We start from the raw sequence: 22,850 nt of genomic DNA, 5'->3' as shown, positions 1-22,850 counted from the left end.
CTAATTTATGGAAGTCTCAAACAGTTGCTCAATGATTCCTTCCATGTTCTTTCTTAACCTGAAATACTTCTTGCCCGTTTATCTCTTTGTGTGGTCTGGCTTGTGTTGACACACAATGTTTGAAGGTGGTCCCTCATAAATGTTGTTGAACGCTACCTCCCTGAATACATATAAGTGTCTCCATGTATGGACACTCTGCCCGGTAAGAGAGCTCTCTTTATACTGTGTGGATGTCAGGCTCTTAAACTGTGACATCACTCCTCAGCCAGGTGTCATCAGGACACAATGACATAATAATGGTGTCAGCCTGTAATGCTGCAGTAGCCATAGTTACCTTATTCTGAGTGTTCTAGAATCAGGAGCAGATAGTACAGTATGTAAGAGCTAAACAGCGGCACTGCAGGAACAGTTTAACTGGGTCAGGCCTTCTGAGTTGATCCATTCCTCACAACTCACTTTACTTCGAGAATATTTGCACCACTTTCCTCCTGTTTAAGCTTCACCTTTTACAGTCCAGTTTTCTCCTCATTCAAACTGTTGGACACCTCCCGATACACTTTTTCCTCTCTTATCCTTCTCTTAGAACCACGTCTTTAGTTTTAAGATGGGAAACAAACGGGAATGCTTTGTTTAAGTCTGGCTTCAGAGAATTCCTTCAACTGTTTCCGGAACTGCAGATGGTAAGAAATCCCTTTTATTATGAAGTCTTTCTTTACCAAGCAGTCGGCTCTATAACCTTCTCCCTCTTCCTTATTTAGCCCGGCAATAATTTTTTACCAGATTATTAGAACTCAGTGCTGGTTACGCCAATGGTTAGGCTGGTTTATTAGGATTCAGGTGGTGTATTAGCGTTGGGGTACGGGTTAAGCTAAACACGTATTTTATTTATTCTGCTGTCGAAAAGGTTGAACAAGTCCCTTATTTATCCAGCTGATGGTAAAATAAGGATAAACAAGGGCCTTATCTACCTTGTTCACTGGGTAAATAGCCTCAACCCTTTTATTAAATCATCAGCAGAGCAATTTGTTACATGGCTCTGTCCCTTAGAGGCCTGTGGGAGATCAGGCTTGGTGCTGAATTGTGGTGTTTGAAATAGGGGAGGCTACCAAATTTCCCCATGAAGAGCAACCAAAAGGTGCTTTGTGATGATTGCTGAGCTTAGCTCCTCTGAAGAATCAAGTCACAATGTTGTGAGAACACAGCCCGGCCCACTGACCCATAGAACTGCTATCCCTCAGACAAGAGGAATTTGTATTTTTGGCCGCTTGAGTTTGTTGCAGAAGATAAAGGTTCCGACGTGGTTGCAGCACTAAGACAAGGCAACAGAATACATATTTTTTGTTTTGCACATGTACTCAATTTAATAGTCAACCGATTCCTAGATCAGTGTAGGAATGGGCAGAGCATATTGTTTCCAGAACAATATGTGCTCACTTTCACTGATCGTACCCATCCCATAATGCCTTGGCTAAGCTGCAGGAGCAAAACAAACGGTCTTGTTCCCAGCTAAAAATAGAGGTGCCTACACACTGGAATTTCAAATTTCACATTCAATGATTAGCAAAAAAAAAAAAAGATTCCGGAGCACAAATAAATCCAGATATATGTGGAAAGAAAAAATGCCAGCCTGAGATTCTAAGTCTTTATTGGAAGTACAGAGGCAAGTTGTATTAGTAGATAGAGCGGTCCCGATCCTTGGAGAGAAGGAAATAGATGAGCAGGGCGAGATGGTGGAGAATGGGTGGACTACTCTTCAACACTGCACCTTTTCAACAGCTGTGGAATGTGCAGGCAGCGAGGAGCTCTGTAGGCGACAAGGATACATGACATTGATGAGCAAAGAGAGATGATGTTAATCCCTTCTATACCAACAGGAATTTTATTGCAAGACTTTAGCCCCACATACCCAAATGTCTGATTCTGTCAAGACAGTCCTCTAGATCTAGATCCTCAGTCCTATAGATCACTCATAGCTCCTGCCTCCTCACTGTCTCCATCCACTCCCTTCCTTTTTTCCTCCCCTGCTTATCTGTGCGCTTCCTTCACTTTTTCACGATCTATGTTCTTCAAATTATTGTATTTCTAGTAGTGGTAATGCTGCCATGGACCAATTCCATTGGATGGTGGCCAAAGATTTCAGCCACTATACAACAAACCAAAGTGATAGCCCCTTCAGATGACTAGTGGTGGCTCTAACTCAACTAAATAATACTACAGTATGTTACAGTACATGTATGATTAACACCAAGGATACAGGAGGACCCACCAAAATACTGTGGTCTATGTATCAACATAACAGGTATTTAATCTAATCTCTAATAATATGACAGTTTCATGTCCATTAAAAGCAATCTCCTTCCACTTTCAACGTGCGCTGCTGAACTTAAAAGTATTTTTTGTGATCTGCATAAATGACTGTCCCAAGTCTCTTAAAACTCTTTCAGCATCTTCCTGATATGGTATTTACCATTACTGCACCTCGGAATAAATAGCACAGGAGATACATTAAAATGACTGCCAGGCTCTTCCAGAAAAAATACAGAATCTTAACAAGAGGAAAATATTGATATAACTCCTTTAGGAAATAAGAAAAGCATTATTTGGGAAGAACACTTCTCTTTGTAATATGAATTTAGTTATCAATGCAGTTGATGGGAGCCAATCATTTCACTTGCTTTTTTACTGTAGTTGTGTATATGCATTTTACATATTATTTACTTTCCTTTAAAACCCTTCACTGCCTGAGGGTCAACACATTACAAGCCCCTCTAAAAGGAAGGGGTTTCAAAAGTTCTGTAAAAAAAAAATCGTTTGCTCCACTTTATTAAGGCTCCAACATGTTAACACAAAATATATTTAACAGTTTGATTTTCATTTGTATTATGATTATTAATCTACAAAGTTTAAAAAAAAAAAGATCTTGGGAGGAAAGTAGAGACATCGTGTTTATAATGATTATGGAGAAAGACAGAAATACTGTATGTGGTTTGAAGGATAAGATCATGATGGGCATTGGGATTGTAAGAGAAGACATGAATTGTGAGAGACATAGAAGACGGGGACACGCAGAGAGAGCCATAGAGTATGATGACATGCACGGAAAGCCATAGAAAACGAGGACATGCAAAGAGAGCCATAGAGTATGATGACATGCACGGAAAGCCATAGAAGACGAGGACATGCAGAGAGAGCCATAGAGAACAATGACGTGCACAGAGAGACATAGAGAATGATGAAATGCACGGAGAGCCATTGAAGGCAAGGACATGCAGAGAGCCATAGAGAAATATGACATGCATGGAGAGCCATTGAAGGCGAGGACATGCAGAGAGAGCCATAGAGAAAGATGACATACCCAGAGAGCAATAGAAGACAAGGAAATGCATGGAGAGCCTTAAAAGACAAAGAAATGCACTTAAAGCTAGATAAGGTGAGGACATGCACCTGAGAGACAGGCTGGAACGTTACCTGATTTCTTTGTGCACTGGTTAAGACTGGACACAGCAGAGTAGTATTCATTTCCAAGGAGCTTCTGCATTGTGGTGCCCTTAGTGACCTCTAGCAAACATTGTGTCGAGTCCTTGAAGAGCAGGTCCTTGCCGTTTTCAGATTTAAACAGGTTGAACATGTCCATCTCAAATCCCTGTCGCCCAAACAAAGACTGCCAATGCAGAAGCACAATGAGTGTCACCATTAGCTGTCTTTTTATTTCACTATGAAGAGTCACAATACATCATTCAAATCGCACCCTAATGTTAGCACCAGAGTGAGACAAAAGGGAGTTATGTATTAAGGGAAACCAATGCCCCTTTTGAACATTTTATTTATTTATTAAATGTTGTACCAGGAAGTAACACATTGAGAGTTACCTCTCGTTTTCACGTATGTCCTGGGACATGCATCAAGGTTTTTGTTTTTACCAGCTTTCCCATTTGGAAATTTAGGACCGATGTGAGAAATAATTAAGGAGGAATTATATGGAGAAGTTATATGATGCAATAGAATAATTTCAAGAGGAGCTCCAGGGAGTGGTTAAATGGAGCAATAAGAGAGGTTAGGTTGAGCATTCATATGGAGCAATCGGAGTAGTTATCCACAACTAAGGGAGAGGGAGAAAGGGATGTTTGATTACTAATGATAGCTGCAGCTAACAGTTCCGTCAGTACTGCCCGGGACTTCTACCCTTTATCGGGGTAAGAAGGGTGTAAAGCTGTGGTGATGTTGATTTTCTGACACTATGCACATACCACGGAGCTTTTCTTGGGTTAATTTACCTGCTGATTAGCAACAATTTTTACGACGTCATTCCTCTTCTCTGATCGGCAGACAATAGCATGAGCTGGAACCTGTGCAAGGTTGCAAGTCTTGTAGTCACCGACAGGGGCGCGTGTGCCGTCAGGGCACAGCAGTTCGAAATCCCCAGATTTCAGGCCTTTTGCCCAAGGTGCAGGGTTTTTGCCTGGAAGGTGGGAATACATACAAGTCTTTGACATACTATGAAATGGACCCATGTATGCACCGCTCAGCAAAAATACGGAGATATGAAAAAAGAATCCAGAAAAATCTATATATATCATAATAGTAAAGAATTACTATCTTATCAAAATACATTTTGCTTTACAGTATATATTCTTACATTATAAATTTGATCTGACTTTGATTACCTGGATTAAGGTAATCCATTTTTTCCTTTGCTCTGCTTTTCCTTTCCATTTTAAACATACCAAACACTGGGCTTTATTTACTAAGCAGTGCTACTCCAAAATACACCTTCTAACATGGCTTATGGGCCCATACGGCCCATTCATGTGCAGGACCGCCGACATGAGGGCACATCTGGGACTGCTGCCCCAGACCTGGTCAGTCAAGGGCACAGTGATTCTACCATGTATGACCCTCTACTGTCTGACACCCCCTTCCCCGGGCCTCCAGCAGGCCCATCTGTAGGTAAGACCACATAGTGCCTCTGTACTGCCCTCCTCAGGTGAATACTATGTAAGGTTTTCATTATGTCATATTTTCTTAATCATTGAGTTATCTAAAGATTTTCTTTATTTTCATTGAATGCTGGATACCTATATGTACATATTGTGTGAGTATGAATGATTACACCTTTCTCTAGAATATGATTATCTGCCCCAGCCTTTGCGGTCCAAGATCTGAAATACTCTAGCAGTGTAGAGGTGCTGCCTGCAGTAATATCCTCACGTACCATCTGTGTTCTCAAATACAGTTGTGTGTTTCACAAAAGCCACATCTCCTGCCTCCACCAGACACCTGCAAACAACCAAACAAGAAACGGGAGGTATGAGGGACAACATAGAATAAAACAGGGGTACTGTACTCTGCTCATTACACTGTATTAGACTCTACTGTGCTGTACACACTGTACTGTATAGAGAGAATGTACTAGGCTCATCCCACTGTGTAAGAGAATGTACTCTGCTCATCACACTGTATATAAAACTGTACTCTGATTATCTCACTGTATATAAACTGTACTCTGATTATCTCACTGTATATAAAGACTGTACTCTGATTATCTCACTGTATATATAGAGAATGTACTCTGCTCATCACACTGTATATAAAGACTGTAACATGTTAATAATACTGTACATTATATATAGATTGCACTCTGCTCATCACACTGTATATAAAACTGTACTCTGATTATCTCACTGTATATAAAGACTATACTCTGATTATCTCACTGTATATAAAGACTATACTCTGATTATCTCACTGTATATATAGAGACCGTACTATGCTAATCACACTGTATATAAAGACAGTACTCTGATTATCTCACTGTATATAAAGACAGTACTCTGATTATCTCACTGTATATATAGAGACTGCACTATGCTAATCACACTATATATATAGAGACTGCACTATGCTAATCACACTGTATATATATAGAGACTGTACTCTGATTATCACACTGTACATTATATATAGATTGCACTCTGCTCATCCCACTGTATATAAAGACTGTACTCTGATTATCTCACTGTATATAAAGACTGTACTCTGCTAATCACACTGTATATAGAGACTGTACTCTGCTAATCACACTGTATATAGAGACTGTACTCTGCTAATCACACTGTATATAGACTGTAACATGTTAATAACACTGTACAGTATATATAGATTGCACTCTGCTCATCCCACTGTATATAGTAATCTGTTGATAATACTGCATATACCGGTACATTTACTGGCTGGATACAGAGGCTCACACCTGTACATTACCTGAAGGCGCCTGAGTATCCGTAATATGCCTCCTTGTCACTGGCAGAGCATTTTGTGTTTCCCAGTGTTTTTCTGGCATCACCGATACACAACTCACACAGGTTTGAGTTGACATCAGCTCCCGGAGCGCAGCTCTGGCTGAAGAAAGCGCCTGCCAGGAAATCGGGAAATATGGAATGAAGTGCAGGTCCGCCAGAGAAATATCTCACCCGCCAGTTAGAATATGCACAGCTGGAGCCCTCATTATGGCTTCCCCGTGGCTCATTGCGTTGGGACATACACACCGCACCAGACGAAGAAGCGGTCACTGTTTGGAATTAGCCGTATGGAAGAGGAGGCTACGGCACTATGTCACCATGGGAGGGCACCGCGGATTGCAATAACATTGGCTGCAGTGTTACTAGCCACAACATTAGAAACAAAAAGGGTATGATGAAATCCCTTCTGTGTATACCGCTGTGCTTCCTTCTTCCTACTTTCTCATCCTAGCTTGAGCTGATGATGCTGTTTGCAGGGGTGTGGTGGACACTGTGTTCTCTCTCATTCTCTCTCTCATTGCCTCAAATCGGCCCTGCCAACTTCTGCACCGTCTCCTCTTCTTTATTTCCAGCCCACCTCTCTGTCCCTTTCCCTCTCCCTCTGTCACGCTCTCTTTCCACCTATTTAATTATCCAGCAACTTATTTCTCTGCTCTCTTCCTCACACTGCCCCCAATGTTCTCCATTTCACGACTAGGACTTTACAACCTGACGCACATAAAGATGATCTTTTCCACCTCATCATCCCATTTTCCTACATAAAACAGGACCATAGCGGTCCTTTCCCTAGCTGCAGAGCAGAATACAGAATTGTTTTACGAGAATGAAAGTTAATGGCCATTAAACATGAGTTAAAGTTTTCCCAGCTCAGTAAAAAGTCTTTCGACGCTACAAGGTCCCTCACCTCCATTCAGAGGTTCATATCCACACACTGCTCCCTTGCGTACAGCCCAAGCATGATTGAATTCTATGACTATTTGAGCTAACTTTTTTTTGTTCCTTGTATCCAATGCTCTTTTGGTAAAAACGGCTTATTTTCCCCCCCTGAGACTGTCACTCTCCAGCTGATCCCATGTTTGACTGTTTCTTTTTATGAGAAAGATGTTTCGCTCTTTCACCTTACTGATGCCTTTGAGGTACTTGAATGTCTCTATCTCCACTCCCATAGTTGGTAGCATGTGGACAATTGCAGTTTTCTATCACTCGCAATTCGTAGGATTTAGCTGCTGCTCAGTGAACTGTATTCATCTTGCAGCAGACACAGAGAGTAACATGGACAAGTGTCCATTCATCCTGCCATTCATACTGAAGAAGACTGTTGGGTGCCTTATAAACCACTTTCATGGGATATTTACCAATATCACAGTTCTTTGTTTCATTAGTGATCAGACCAACAGGAATGTTCCAGCCAGCTGTGCGTCCCACAGCTGTGTGACATGATTTCTTGCCTTTGAGGTTTGGCCATGAGATGCCAGGATTGCTTTTCTTTGCGACGGCTACAGCATAATATGTGCCTTTATAGAGACCATGGGAGAAAAACATCAGTGCAGTACAAAGAAACACCCTTCTATGTCAATCTCACCTAGAAAGGCCTTTAAAAAAAAAAAAAAAAAAGTCCTCTTTTCAGTCCAGTAACAATTTTGTATGTAATTGAAAAACTAATCAGTCTCTTCATGTCTACATGGATTGTGAGCAAAGTATTGATCAGACTGATAGGTGTGCACCGTCTTAGATCTGGATCTAAGCCATGGAGAACAATGAACAAGTAATACTTCTCACATACTGTATGTGCATCAAACAACCCAATCCTACCTCCTGCGGGTGCTTCACATACTGTAACGGTTTCCCAATTAACTCACTGATGCTGATGGGGCACCAAGGTGGCAAATACCATGAACATTGATCCTCAGAGAGACTTCGGTTCCAAAGAGTATACTGTAGACTGTTTTACAGTTTGTTTGATATTACTAAACAATGCTAAGCTTTAAAACAACCTATGGCCCATTCATTTGAACATGTCTTTTAAGGTGCCCACCAGTGCTCCATTAGAACAAGATAATCTCACCATTTAAACAAATGTTTCAAAAAGCCCCATGTCTACACTTCCTTAGCTCCATTTTAAAGTTAAAGTTGCTCAATGAAAATAATGTTCTGAAATGGAAACCTCATTGTTCTCCAGATACCATTTAAAACATCTATAACAATAAAAAAAAATTCTGCCGGGCAGAAAAGATCAATGAAATAAATGTGGCAATTCCTACCTTGTGTCTGTGATCCCTTCCTTTTGCATGGGCTCAGATCATCTGCACGGAGAAGAAAAGGAACAAAAAGCTAAACAACAGGCGCCATTTAGGAGAAACCTGAGACCCTTGAAGGACCCACGTGTAAACAATGGTGAGAATGGTACATATTAATAATATTTACACGTAGACAAAGAAGGAGCAGTATAATGAATGCTAAGGCTTTCTGAAGTCGTTCTCAGATAACATGACAGCATTTGGCATATACACATTGCAACTGCCATTGGAGCGTGAAGAAATACCTTCCGATATATTCTAAATAAAGAATTCTCAGGAGTTACTGAATATGGGGAAGATATTGCCCGTTCCTGTTTTAATTAATGTCAAAAGGTGAGGCTGCCAGGATGGTGTGTCCACAGCGTAAAAATCGTTTCTTAGGAGCACAGTATTCGGTACAAGTAGAATAGCCTAGCTGTATCCCGTGTGCGCAGAACAAAACAATAAAGGGTACACTTCCCTGGTCCAGACAAGGGAATCTTATTCAGGGTGTAATACCCAAGGGTGTAATACCCAAGCCCACCCTCTTTTGAAATCCTTGTTAGCAAAATCTGCCTCCCCTTTTCTATGCCCATCTTGGTTGCTGGCATCTACCGCCCCCTAAAGCCCCTCTCCAGTCTCTGACTGATATCCCACCCCCTCCCAACACTGCTCACAATTTTCAATTTGTTCCAGTATTCGAAGAGGAGATTACTCAAGCGCTCCTCATATTAAAACAAAGCAGCCAATGTGGACCTGATTTATTGCAGTGTAAGTTCCTAAGACTTGGTACCACAGCCATTGCTAAACCAATTCCTTCCATAGTCAACTCGATCCTGTCTGCATGCCATATCCCTAAGACCTGGAAAACTGCCAGAGTTGTTCCAATCTTCAAAAGTGGGGACAAAAACAGTGTCTCCGACTACAGGTCAATCTCTCTTCTCCCAATACTATTCAAAGTCATGAAAAAATGTGATCAATACCAATTAAGCAACTACTATACCAAGACAAATTTTCTTAGCCAATTCCAATCTGGCTTTCACCCCAAACACGCCATGGTAACTACCCTGCTAAAAGTTTGCAATGAAATCCAGTGTGGAATGGAACAGGGACAACTGACTGGTGCAATATTCCTAGATTTTGCAAAGGCTTTTGATACTGTTGATCATGTTATCTTGCCTAACAAACTCCAGTGCTCTGGAATAGGGAAGCATGATTTAAACTGGTTTAATTCCTACCTATCAGGTAGATCCCATCATGTGTCCATCTCAGGTTCTAACTCCAACCCATTGGATATCACCTGTGGTGTCCCTACTCTTCTCAGAGTTCATCAATGATCTTCCTATAGCTTGTAAGGGAGCTTTAATACACATGTATGCAGATGACACAATCTTATATGCACATAGCCATAGCCTCTCCGACCTTGAACACATACATCAATCCAACTTTTTGAGACTCGAAAATTTTATTTCCCAAAACAAACTGTTTTAAACAATGACAAGACTGTAACAATGGTATTTGGGATCAAGGCTACAGTTTTAAAGCTTCCAGTGACTGAGCTCCAGATCAGACCCAACGCTAAAACCACCCAACTCCTGTTACTAGTTTTAAATACTTGAGCATATGGTATGACTCCCATTTAACATTCGGGATACACATTGATAGCCTGATATCCAAACCCTATGCCAAACTAGGTGTACTTAACAGGAACAAATACTTCCTAAGTCTGCTGGTCAGAAAGCGTATCGCACAGCAGATGCTAATGCCAATTATCGACTATGGGGACATAGTATACGGCTCGGCACCCCAAACCCACCGTAGCAAGCTTGACACCCTCTACAACTCAATATGCCGTTTTGTTCTCCAATGCAACTACAACACACATCACTGCGAAAAGCTCAAAGAACTAGATTGGTCATCACTTGATGATTAACAAACATAAGGCTCTTGGGCCTAATACAGTATGAATGTGTGTGTGGGATGTACGGGATGAGTTTCAGCTCATGCAAGGTCAGCAGATCACGTGTGCAGGTGTTTCAGATAATGGCTCCCTCATCCTGACCCTCGGAACAGTAACCCATCCATTGCTGCTTCACACAAGTCTTCAAACAAAACAAAGTCTCTCTTCTTACCCAGAATTCTCCTAGGGTATTAGATTAGGTTGCCTATCATTGCCCGTATGACCACCTTGGGTTTTCCCTGTGGCAGCAAATGGGGTTAACACATACAGTACCACAATACCACTATTTTATAAAGGGCACTTTAACCACTGTTATTGCACCCACCCAGAACAATGAATATTACGTTTAAAGCAGAGTATCCCAGATTTTCCATAGGGTTTAATTACAGGGAAAACGCAGAATATCACATAATATCCCACCATCACACGTCAGCGGGACCAATAACCCTGCTACCTCTGTATGTGGCTTCTATTGACTTACCTATGTTATAGTATTCTCCCATTGCTGGTACCAGCCCACACTGCCCTGCTGTATACATGTATCCTCCATCCAACGTGACTGCATCAGCTTCCCCTTTCTGCAAAGGCAAGAGATGGTGAATTCACGGAATGACAACCTCATCTCACATGCACTGACCCGCACATCTCTCTGGGAGATAGACTTACAGTATCAAACCAAAGCGGGTGCATGACGAATTCTAGGAGAGGCATCTTTTATTTAAGGTGTCAGGTCACTTTGGAGCACATTCATCAATTCATGCTGCTACAGGTTATCGCTCCTATTCTGGCGTTAACGCTAAATGACTTAAATGGGAATCAACAACAGATTGGGTGAGATAACCCGAGCTGGGACTTTTGTGCACCAGTTTGACATTTGGGAAGTGCCAATAGGAGGAGTTGGGCAATAACCACCACTTTATTTTGGGATATACAGTATTACATTTTGTTTCCTTGTATGTTATTCTCCTCCCTTTTAATAGCGTCCCAAAATCTGCCATCTCTGAGGTGGCACAACCCTCCCAGCTTTTATCCAATTTGGATTAAATAAGATATGTACATATTATAAGCCCCATAGTTTTAGGGTTGCAGAGTTAGACACACCAAATAGCTTTGAAGTATTAAAAGCAGAAATACTACTTCATGAAGTATATTATTATTTATTGCTGGACCAGCAAACTATGTCAACAAGAACACATTGTCAAGAACCCACAACCCTGGTTTCATAAGCTACTGAAATATATCTGATATGATTTTACACCATGTAATAAATGAATGAACCAAATGTCTGTAAAGCAGCACTACGTAAATTACTGTATACAAAGAACATAAATATAAAGGCATATTAATCAGGGGATGAAATGTGCTGGTATTAGGAGGTATGGCGTACCACTACTTTTTTAAATTTAAATACCAGGAGTATCACCATTTTTGTAAGTTAAATATTAGGAGAACCACTACTTTTTCCATTTTCACGCGTACAGTCCCACTTTCAATGTGGATTTATTTGAAACAGAATCTCTGGTTGGGTTGTCTCTACAGCTCAACCCTGTTACAACGCGAATCCGCTTTTAACGCGATGCACGCGTGGCTCCCAATTTTTGTATTTATGAATACTTTACAACACAATTATTGGTATCTTAAATACTTTATTGTACAATGCATACAATAGTACATTATTTCTAACGCGATCCACTTATAGCGCGATTTGATTCTTTGGACCCTAAGCACAGCGTTATAAGGGGGTTGAGCTGTATTAATAAAAGAACTACTGTATAAATCTTTATAACTATAGTCTAAAGAGATTTGCCCCAATGTTTAATAAATGTAGATAATTTTTTAAAATTACATTTCTACTTTGTGCATGTTCTTACCAGTATTTGTAGAATACAACCTTCGGCAGAGGTGGACTGAGTGCATTCAATAGCCCCACCGCTTACGGTTACCCAGTTATCACACTTGTTCCTCTCCTGTTTGCTCTGTGTGCACCAACGCACCTTTCCATCCAACACAGGGCTTTTCTCTAAATGAAAAGGAATCAGATCGCTGGTTGAGGTTCACTAAACTGCACAATAATACTGTAAATACACCACAAAGTGACCCAAGGATTTATTCAAGATAGAGCATACAGTATATCCCCATACATCATGCCAGCGTAACCATAGGTCTTGAATCCATTCGTGATTCTGTTCTAAGCCATGTCTCTTACCGTGTTTTAGTGCTTGGATAGCATTATAATAGTCAGGTCCCAGATACAAGAAAGAGTCCATATTAGGAGGGACGGGGATGAGTTTCACTGCAGAGTCTTTGAACATGAGATCCTTCCCATGTTTGGAGCTGAATAGATGACACTTGTCCTATGACCAAAAGAGAGAGAAAAAAAGACGAGTTGGTGACTCAACTATTTACAATAACAGTAAATGCTCCCAATTCGTGTTTCCCGCCCTCTGAAGTCTTCTCATTGGCCATTCATGATGACCAAAGTTAACGAATGGCTTTGATGTTATATCAAGCTGCCTAACACTTAAAAAAACACTACTAAGTTATTTTTTTTAACTTTGAACATCTTTTTGACAATTACTATCACAATAATTTAATCCAGTGCTTTTTTTGTAAAAAAAATTAAAAAAAAAAAGAAAAAAGAAGAGATGTATCAAAAATACATAATTCAAATCAAAATGTTTAAAATTTATAGATGCTGTTTATTACTTTAAGTTTTGAAGAATTCCAAAAATGAAAACATACAAAAGTTTGAGTTTCGTAGAACAAAATTCCAAATGTGAAAGAATTCCAGACCACATGAGCGTAATAAGTAAATACAGAAATTAGTACAATTAAAAAACCTCATATGAAAAATCATATAAAGTCCCAGAGTCCAAGTCCCAGTCCCAGTCCCAAATAAAAATGGAGGCGCTGATCTCTCACCAGAGAATGAATCCTAAAATCCTCCACAAGCACACACACACGAATCCACACACGCGATTACACACACGCGATTACACACACGCGATTACACACACGCGATTACACACACGCGCACAGAATTACGCACACAATCATACACACTCTAAGACTTTTACCTGGAAGGGAGGGGATAAGGGGGGGGGGCAGGGTTGCTCCTGTCCAGACTGGAGCTGCTGCCGCGAGTGCTCAGCCATGCGGGGGGCGGGGAGGGTTTGGCTGTGTGGAGTAATGGCCCGTGCAGTACGCAGAGGCAGCAGCATCAGCCGGTGTGGAAGCCGACCTTTGGCCTCCGCTGGGCTCAATTTCCGACACCGGCAGGGCCTTCCTGTGCTATCTGTCCCCCCCCCCCCAATTGTGAGGTCACTAGGCCTCAGCGTCTCTCAGGAATTGTCACTCCTAATGAAGCTAACAATTGGTGAAACGCATTGAGTGACAACTCCTGAGCGACCACAGCTTTCGCAGACGCGTTAGGCTGAGCTCAGACACCCTACTACACTATGATGCGCCTGCGCATCCGCGTTTGCGCGCCTCTGTCTGCTGGGCGATGTGTGTACATCCCCAGCAGATTGAATGACGGGACTTTAATTAATAGAAAAGAAACAAGTGTTCGTGTTTGTGATTGGCTGGCGAAGTACACGTGACGCGGCTGCCGCTTGAAATTACAACTTCAGTTGTCTCCTTCAAGTGCAGCCAAGTCAACGCTGCTCTTCGCCGCCGGGTGTCGTTTTCAGTTTGAAAACTCCCACAGAACAAACGCAAAGAGTGACAGACGTGCGCCACGTCGCATCGCGTCCTGTCTGATCGAGGCCTTATCCAGCAAAGGAACAGAAACCGGAAATGACGCCAAGGAAGCCGGATGTGGCGTTGCGGTGCCCGCTAGAGACTCCAGCAAGACAGAGAAGGCGTCCCAGACCATCGGCGGCACATACGGAGACGGTGGCGGTGAGAGGGCGACTACTCACGACGTCCCATACAATATTTGCTGCGTTGCATGCTTTTAAAAATCGTACACCATGTGAGTACGACTCTTATCCTTTTAAATATAAAGTTTTTTGTACCATTTCACCTGTGCTATGGTTTCTCTCTCTCTTTCCCACTGAGGCACCAATTAACCGAGTCCCCTACATGAGAGGAACATAGCCACAGTTTTGGATTTCTCCATTTATATCTTCCACATGGTGAGCCAAGATATTCATATGATCTACAAATTATTTCAAGAAACCTGCACGTAGCTGCTATAATTTTCTTGTCTCTTGTTGATTTCCTCCCATGCTCCCCCTGGATTTTGAAGACCTATTTGTATTTCTGGCGCTCCTGACTGGTTTTATGGAAAGACACACAGCGATGTAACAGGTACTGTAGGACACATTGCAAGAAGTGAACTACACAGAGCAAGTATAATTCTACCTGCGACTGGTAGTCTGTAAGAAGTGTGATGATATCCTGAGTCTTGTCTCCTGAGTTCCTGGTTATCACAGCGTGCGCTGGGACTCTTCCCAAGTTGCACTCTTTATATTCACTAATGGCTCTCCTGGTGTTGTCTGGACACAGCAGCTCATAGTCTTTAGCGAGATCAGCTGGGGAGAGAGGTATATAATTATGCATCCTTCCTAAATAACCAATATCAGTCCTGTCACTTTGTCACAAGGGGATATGAATTAAAGATGGTCGCAAGTGGAAATTATTATGTAAGGTTGATGCTAAGATCATCAGTTGAATGCTGCATCTCATTGGATCAGCTCTGATCTGCTTAGGTCAGTGAGAAATTTGTGGATTGGTTTTAGGAGCAGTTAAGAAGAGTTTTATAAGATATTTAAATATCTATTATTATTTGGTTGTAACTTAACATGATAAAATAAATGAACCAAAAATGTATGATGAAGCTCTACATATACTGTATAACACTATACAAATAACATAAATGTTGGGACATTAATCGGTGGCTGAAATGTGCTGATACTAGGTGGGACAGTGTATCACAACTTTTATTATTAAATAGAGCAAAAGTTATATGGTGCGGTTATAGGCGGAGTTAGAGGAGGAGTTATAGGGAAAAGTTAGGGAAAGTTATAGGAAGCAGCTATAGGAGCAGTTAGGGGAGAAGTTAGCGGGAGTGCTTATAGGAGCAGTTAGGGGAAGAGTTATAGGTAACCATTATAAGAGTAGTTAGGGGAGGAGGTATAGAAAGCAATTATAGGGAGAAGTTCTATGACCTTAGTTATTGGAAGACAGAGGATAATTTATAGGAGCAGTTAGCGGAGCAGGTATAGGAGCAGTTAGCGGAGGAGGTATAGGAGCAGTTAGCGGAGGAGGTATAGGAGCAGTTAGCGGAGCAGGTATAGGAGCAGTTAGCGGAGGAGGTATAGGAGCAGTTAGCGGAGGAGGTATAGGAGCAGTTAGCGGAGGAGGTATAGGAGCAGTTAGCGGAGGAGGTATAGGAGCAGTTAGCGGAGGAGGTATAGGAGCAGTTAGCGGAGGAGGTATAGGAGCAGTTAGCGGAGGAGGTATAGGAGCAGTTAGCGGAGCAGGTATAGGAGCAGTTAGCGGAGGAGGTATAGGAGCAGTTAGCGGAGGAGGTATAGGAGCAGTTAGAGGAGGAGGTATAGGAGCAGTTAGCGGAGGAGGTATAGGAGCAGTTAGCGGAGGAGGTATAGGAGCAGTTAGCGGAGGAGGTATAGGAGCAGTTAGCGGAGGAGGTATAGGAGCAGTTAGAGGAAGAGTTATACGAGGAGTTGCTCAGCACAATATTATAATAAAAAAATGTGTTTCTGCCATTGCGTCACCTTGACACATATACTCCAGAGATTCTAACAGATATCTAGATATATTACTTACGTGATACAGTTGTATGCTTCACAAAAGCTACATCTCCCTTATCATCTTGCAAACATCTAGATCAGAAAGAGATACATACAGAAAATGTTCAATTGATCTCTGAGTAGAGATGTGCAAATCTGTCCTAATGTAAAGATGGATCTTATTTTTGAAAGAAGCAGCAACGTGTTTAATGTTTAATCGTTGATCTTAGGGGTTAATAAAATGAAAATTTATTATGCCAATATTGGCAAAATTAGCAAATATTTGCCAACAGTCGCCAACTTTTTCAATGTCTGAGGCATTCACAGTTACTTATTTTTGGGCAAGTCTTGTATACTGTCATGTCATGCTGTTTGTTTTTGTTAAATCTTTGTAATGACTCAGAGAAAAGAATATACTCATTTGATGTCAGTGAAGAAAACGATAGAAAATGAAAGAGGAGACTGTGGGCTTAGCTAGATAGGACTACAACTTCAAAACGACTGAAAATGGAGACACCTGGGAGGCAGGGACTGGGTGATATGCTCTCCCAGAATCCTCCAGCTCCTGCCATTGTTGGAGACACTGATACAGGTTACTGGGCCTGATGGACAATTAGGTCTGACCCATCCTTGTCAATTCTTATGTTCTTATGTGAAACAGAGAAAACCACAGATTACAATATGTACTAGCGAAGTGCATGTAGAGAAGCGGCTAGGAGGTACAAAGTGAAGAACAGGCCAAGTCACACTTACTTCAGGGCCCCGTTGTAGTTGTAGTACGGCTCATCAGGAGAGCGAGAACATTTTTTATTGCCTTTTCCTGAACACTGTTGGCACAATTTAGGTTCACTGGCTCCGGGAGCACAGCTGCTCGAGAAGAACTTTGATACGGCTAATTGGAAGAAATGAAGTATCAGTACAAGTTTGCTCATTTTGTTTGTTCTGCGCACCTCTGTAACGTTGTGCAACGGACACACATAGAAGCAAAAGGGTTCAAACAGCAAACAGTGGTCTGTTGGAGAGATCTCCATTCTTATGCCTTTGTTTAAACTGTTGGGGCCTGTCGCTGTCTTACTTACTGTTCTGGACCTGACACTTTGGGGAATTTAAAATGGCCACCAACTGAAAGCTGCCACAGAGTAAATTAGCAACATCAACCTATGAGGTCACGGGTAATGCCTGTCATAGAAGATGGCAAATGCCCTCTTTTTTTAATACATGTCCTCTGAACAGGTGGGGCGGGTCTTTGATTTGGGACTAACAGCCCAATTCCTGGACAAACAAGGAGGAGGTCTCTACAATAACATAGGCTTAACTTACGTAACTTAAGAAAAACACGTAACATAAGCAACACAGGGAACAAACACAGTGGGCCACAAATAATGCCATGGGTTTAAAAAACCATAAGCTGGGACGACCAGCCAAAATTGCTCAATATTAAAATACTTACAAATCAGATTTGCAGTAACAAGCTTGTGGTATATTTAAAAGAAGCTAATCTACAGAAAGCTCTTGTTCAAGATATCAGACCCTGCACGCTCTTATAAAGCTGCGAGTCCAGATAATGTACCTCCCTCTGGAAATCCTAAATTATTCCTCTCTCTCTCTGCCCTCTTGCAGTGGATGGTAAATGTACCTTTTTCAATGGATTCTGATTCTGGTCCTTCCCACTCCATTATGTTCTTCTCCAGAAGTAATCCGATAGGGATGTTCCAGCCTGCTGTCTTTCCTACTCCAGTGTGGCAGGATCGCAATCCCTTTATTTCACCCAAGTTAAATTTACTTGATTTCTTCACCACGGCCACTGCATAGTAACAGGTGTCTGATTCTGCAATGCAGAATAATCCAAATTAGTATTGCATTATGACCTTAGGCAAGTCAGTTTATCTGCGTGTCCCAGACCCTGACATTTACATTGTAAGCTCTCCAGCGCAGGGTCTGTTCCTACAAAATGCTGCGCTCTGTACAGTATATGAGGTGAATAAGGTTTTGTGGTCATGTGGAAGCCATACAGCTTCACCCACAAGTCTTTTGCCTGTACCTTCTACAGTGAAGGGTTTTTGTCATTGTGTTACCCACTTATGATCTGATACAAGCGCATCATGAGAGCTTCACACGGAGCCACTAGCAATTTTCATTTGAAATATATTTTATTTCAGAACCCTCAATTATCACTTAAGGGACCCTGGAATCTCTGAACACTTTAAGGTTCATATTTACTAAATGGTGCTATCCCATGTCACGCTTTCTAGAGCTGGGACACGCGTTGTTACGTGAATGGGCCAAAAATTGTCTTCCTGTAACAGAAGGCGTCTTCTGGTGTAAGTAGTGTAAATACAGTATAAAAATGGGGTCATGGTTACCCTGTGCAGTGCCATAGTCTTCTGACATGATCGGCTTCAAGTTGTAAGGGTTTAGAGAACCTGCGTGGACATCTCCACCATCCACACAAGCAGCATCTGCAATGTCATCCTGGAACACACAAAACCTGGCGTTACTCAAATAATTTGGGTCACATAGTCTTCCTATTCTACCTACGTGCTGAAAATCCTTAGAACCTATTTCATCTACGGCTTTTCCACATCTTCTTTCCTCCTCTCGTTGAAGTAGATTTTGCAGGCCAGATTGCAGGAGTTTTTACATCCCAGGTGTGCCTTTTATTGTTCCATTATGGTTTAAGGTTTTCTCCGAAAAACAAAGGAAGAAAACACACCACGATTGAACATCGTGTATAAAAACATGGAAATTAAACATAATCTCCTATTGAGTGACATCTCTTGTAGCAGCCCAGCCACAGGTAGAAGACAAAAGCAACATGAGGGAACATGAGAGGAAAAAATGGGAACCGAAAAAACACCAAATTCAAATGTGTGTCATGTTGTATTAATTGTTAACACGGATAAACACAGATTTTTTTTTAAATAAAATAAAAACGCCAGAAAAACAATCAAATAAACACATATTTTAGAAAAAAAATGAACTCTGAAAACAGGAATTCCTCACTAAATCTCATGAAGGGAAAAAAAACGGTCACCGTGTTATTTTACACTCCCCCCCAAAATAAATAAGCTACAAATAGGTATCTCTTGAATGGTACAGCATCAAAAAACAAGAAACAAGGAGAATCTATTTGATAGATGTGCATGATAGAGTTGGCTTTGTATTGAACTGTGCTTACTTTAATAGCATCGAAACAGTCTTTAGTGTTGGATTTTTTCACACAGCTGAGAGAGATTTCCGAATTCTTACAGGTGTTAATCAGATCTCTGCACTTGCTCTCTTCCAAATCCGACTTTACACACCAGCGGACTTCTCGCTTCCCTGCGAGGCACAGGGCTATGAGAGAGACAGAGAGAGGAACAAGGCCCAGGTTTAGTAAACAGTGCAAAGTGTTAGTGGCTTGAATCAGCATTGTGCACTGCTTCATCTACATGGATATGGTTAATAAGCATCACGTTGGAAGCTGGTCCGGACAGTGGAGCCCACCTTCGATACAGGAGTTCCACGAAAGTTGGGTACCCCCCACCCATTTCTCCATTACAACTTAGAATATTTGTCAAAATAAAAACATGGGCCATTTTGAAAGGGGTTTGATAACTTTTTAGATCAGGTATGCCTTATAAAAATGCAGCTTGTCTCGCAGCCAAAAGGAGAAATGCTGCTTTCCCCTTTAACCGACTGTTAAAAAATAGAATTCTCAATCCTTTTACGGAACTGAACATGCCCTGACTTCTCTGACCATATACAGTAGTTCCAACATTGACCTATAGAGATAAGCATTGAATGAGCTGCGCATATAACAATTCTCAGTGTTTCCCAACCTTATATGCAATTGTCTTGGTTATTTAAATAGATACAAAACAAGGTAAGGTACTGTACACCCAAAAAACATTATCAATATAAAAAGTAAAAGAAAAGTTACGGGTGCCCCAGAGAAGACAAGAAAGCCACCTGTCACATGTAGATAAATGTTGCTGAATCTCCAGGCACGCCAAGTTAAATATCTGATTCATATTTTTTGTTTTATATAGCAAAGACAAACGTGGCCTCTAAGGGTCTTCATCATGGTTGGGATTCTCTGACGAAGGCCCTTGGAGGCCAAAACGTTGGTCTTTGCTATGCAACATAAAACATTTGAATCAGATATTTAACTTGGAGTACCAGGAGGTTCATCACCACTTGGTTATATAAATATTCATCAAACTGCCTTATATACACAAAATAAGAGAATATCAAGGGTGTAACATATCTTTACACCAAGTTTCCAAATGCTTATGATATAAATAAGTTACTTGATAATAGGGTCTAAAGAAGAGGACAAAATGTAGGTTTGGAGATAAAAAGTAGGAGAGCTGTCACCCTCAATAATAATAATAATTGTTTGTTCTTGTATAGCGCTGCTAGTTTTACCTAGCGCTTTACAGAGACATTTTGCAGACACAGTCCCTGCCCTGTAAAGCTTACAATCTATGTTTTTATTGGTGCCTGAGGCATAGGGAGATAAAGTGACTTGCCCAAGTTTACAAGGAGCCGACACCGGGAATTTAACCAGGTTCCCCTGCTCCAAACTCAGTGCCAGTCAGTGTCTTTACTCACTGAGCCGCTCCTTCTCACAATCCTTCCCTCTGAGGAATCAAACCTACCCCACCTATCATTTCTTAGGGGTATATGTTTTAACCCAACATTTGCATTCATGCGTATTTGCGCAAAAAGGTGCGAAAAAAATGACTGCTTCATATAAATCTTCCCATCTGTAACTCCGGTTATCACTGATTTGCAAGCGGATGTACAATGAGCACATCATGAAGAAATGTACATAGATGACAATCTGTGCCAATGTTAGCTCTAAAACAATTGAAATTTAAGGGTTTATGAATTAAACTAGGCTTGTGCCACTCAGGGCACTATCGCACAGAAACTCCCATTAAAGTCCCAAATGGCACAATAGCAGTTTAATGAGTAAGTCCCATAAACCCATTTAAATCCCAATACATACGCTGTAATATAAAAATACACACGGCACATCCTAAGCATTCATGTTGCCTTAGGCCCTAAAAGACTGAAACGTTAACTGCTTTCAAATTGTGACCATTTGGATGCGATAAAACATGAATTCATAAGTACATTTGATTGAATTCCCGAACAGTGGAACTTATTACATGTGGGATAATTAAAGAAAAATAACATTTATATCATTAAAAAAAAAAACAAGCATAGAATTTGACAGCAGACAAGAACCACTTGGTCCACTTTCCTATAAAACCTCGGACCCTACTTGATGCTCGGTGTTTTCATATTTAGGATAGCCATATGCCTAAGGGCAGTTATATAGTGGCCGCGTGCGTTACGCCGTGAGCGCGCGTCACTTATAATTGGCTGAGGTTAGTCAGCCCTTCCATACAAGGGCCACGCGCGCACGGCAGTGAGCGGGCATCCGGCCGACAGCGGGGAAGACGGGGAATAGAATGATTTTGCGACGCTACCGGCGCTGAAATGTATGTATATATGTGTGTGTGTGTGTGTGTGTAAATATATATGCGTGTGTATGTGTGTATGTGTGTATATATGTGTGTGTCTGCACAATGATAATAAATATTTTATTTTTACCAATGTGTTTTTTTTTAAATAAATAATAAATTACACACACACACACACACACACACACACACACACACACACACACACACACACACACACACACACACACACACACACACACACACACACACACACACAGTACAGTACCTTCTCAGCTCACAGTTCTCAGCATACATACAAAAAGCATGCGGCACACGCACACGCGCGCGCACAGCCGCACACACTATATAACAAGCCTAATATATTACCGCCCATGTGTTTCGTGCTCTCATTCAACAGACTGACAGCATCTACCACTTACCCAGCATCCCAAGGCACAGCACCACATGGAAGGAAAGAGCCATGGCTCTTTGTCTCTGGGTGTTAGAATCAGGTGTCTGTCACAAACTAGGTCCTGTTAGTTTGTGGAGGTCTATCAGCATCCTGCAGTGCCTTTTATAGCAGGACTGGGTGGCTGAGTAAGCAGATTCTGTGTCCCTGTACTGTTTACTTACTGGAGTTTCTCAATATTTCCTCCCCCTGTGCCTAATTCCCGTAGACATCTCTGTGTATTTGGGCACAAACACAATTCAGACTGAAACCCAGGTCCCTTTGTTCAATTGCATTAACCACTTAATCTGTCATGAGATTTAGGGAGGGAATTAGAAGTGGAATTCCCATTTAGCATTTTAATGTTCACAAAAACATCTTAAAGTCTGAAAAGGTCTCTTTGTTGGGGTTGAGTAACCCCCTTTATCTGTGAAGAGATTAAGGGAGGAGATAAGGAAGGGAATTCTCACTTAGCATTTCAATGCTCAGCAGGCACAATGAGAAGGAAGCTGTTAGTCTCTGCTAACATCTTCTCTGTGAGCTCCGCATTGCTTCCTTATATCTACCATTACACTTAACGAATACTGTAATACATCTGCAGCACATAACGAGACTAGAGATAGGCAAATTACATGACAACTTTCAAACT

General features: G+C 41.4%; 1 protein-coding gene across 1 annotated transcript; it reads right to left on the bottom strand.

The window, feature by feature from the left end:
- Positions 1-1,628: 1,628 nt before the first annotated feature.
- On the bottom strand, positions 1,629-22,350 carry TF (transferrin). The gene is made up of 17 exons (XM_075570264.1): positions 22,194-22,350; positions 19,473-19,630; positions 18,658-18,766; positions 17,931-18,122; positions 17,048-17,186; positions 16,332-16,387; positions 14,904-15,073; positions 12,742-12,889; positions 12,407-12,555; positions 11,017-11,113; positions 8,561-8,602; positions 7,655-7,813; positions 6,262-6,412; positions 5,213-5,277; positions 4,275-4,459; positions 3,469-3,661; positions 1,629-1,804 (listed from the first exon to the last, which is right to left on the bottom strand). Exons 1-17 carry the CDS (start codon positions 22,234-22,236, stop codon positions 1,770-1,772), a joined length of 2,091 nt encoding a protein of 696 aa, XP_075426379.1. The 5' UTR covers positions 22,237-22,350; the 3' UTR covers positions 1,629-1,769.
- Positions 22,351-22,850: the final 500 nt, after the last annotated feature.

The sequence above is a fragment of the Ascaphus truei genome, chromosome 14 (genome assembly GCF_040206685.1).
Source record: "Ascaphus truei isolate aAscTru1 chromosome 14, aAscTru1.hap1, whole genome shotgun sequence".
Taxonomy (NCBI): Eukaryota; Metazoa; Chordata; class Amphibia; order Anura; family Ascaphidae; genus Ascaphus; species Ascaphus truei.
The sequence above is the reverse complement of the archived record's forward strand: the minus strand, read 5'-3'. Positions and strand labels throughout refer to the sequence as shown.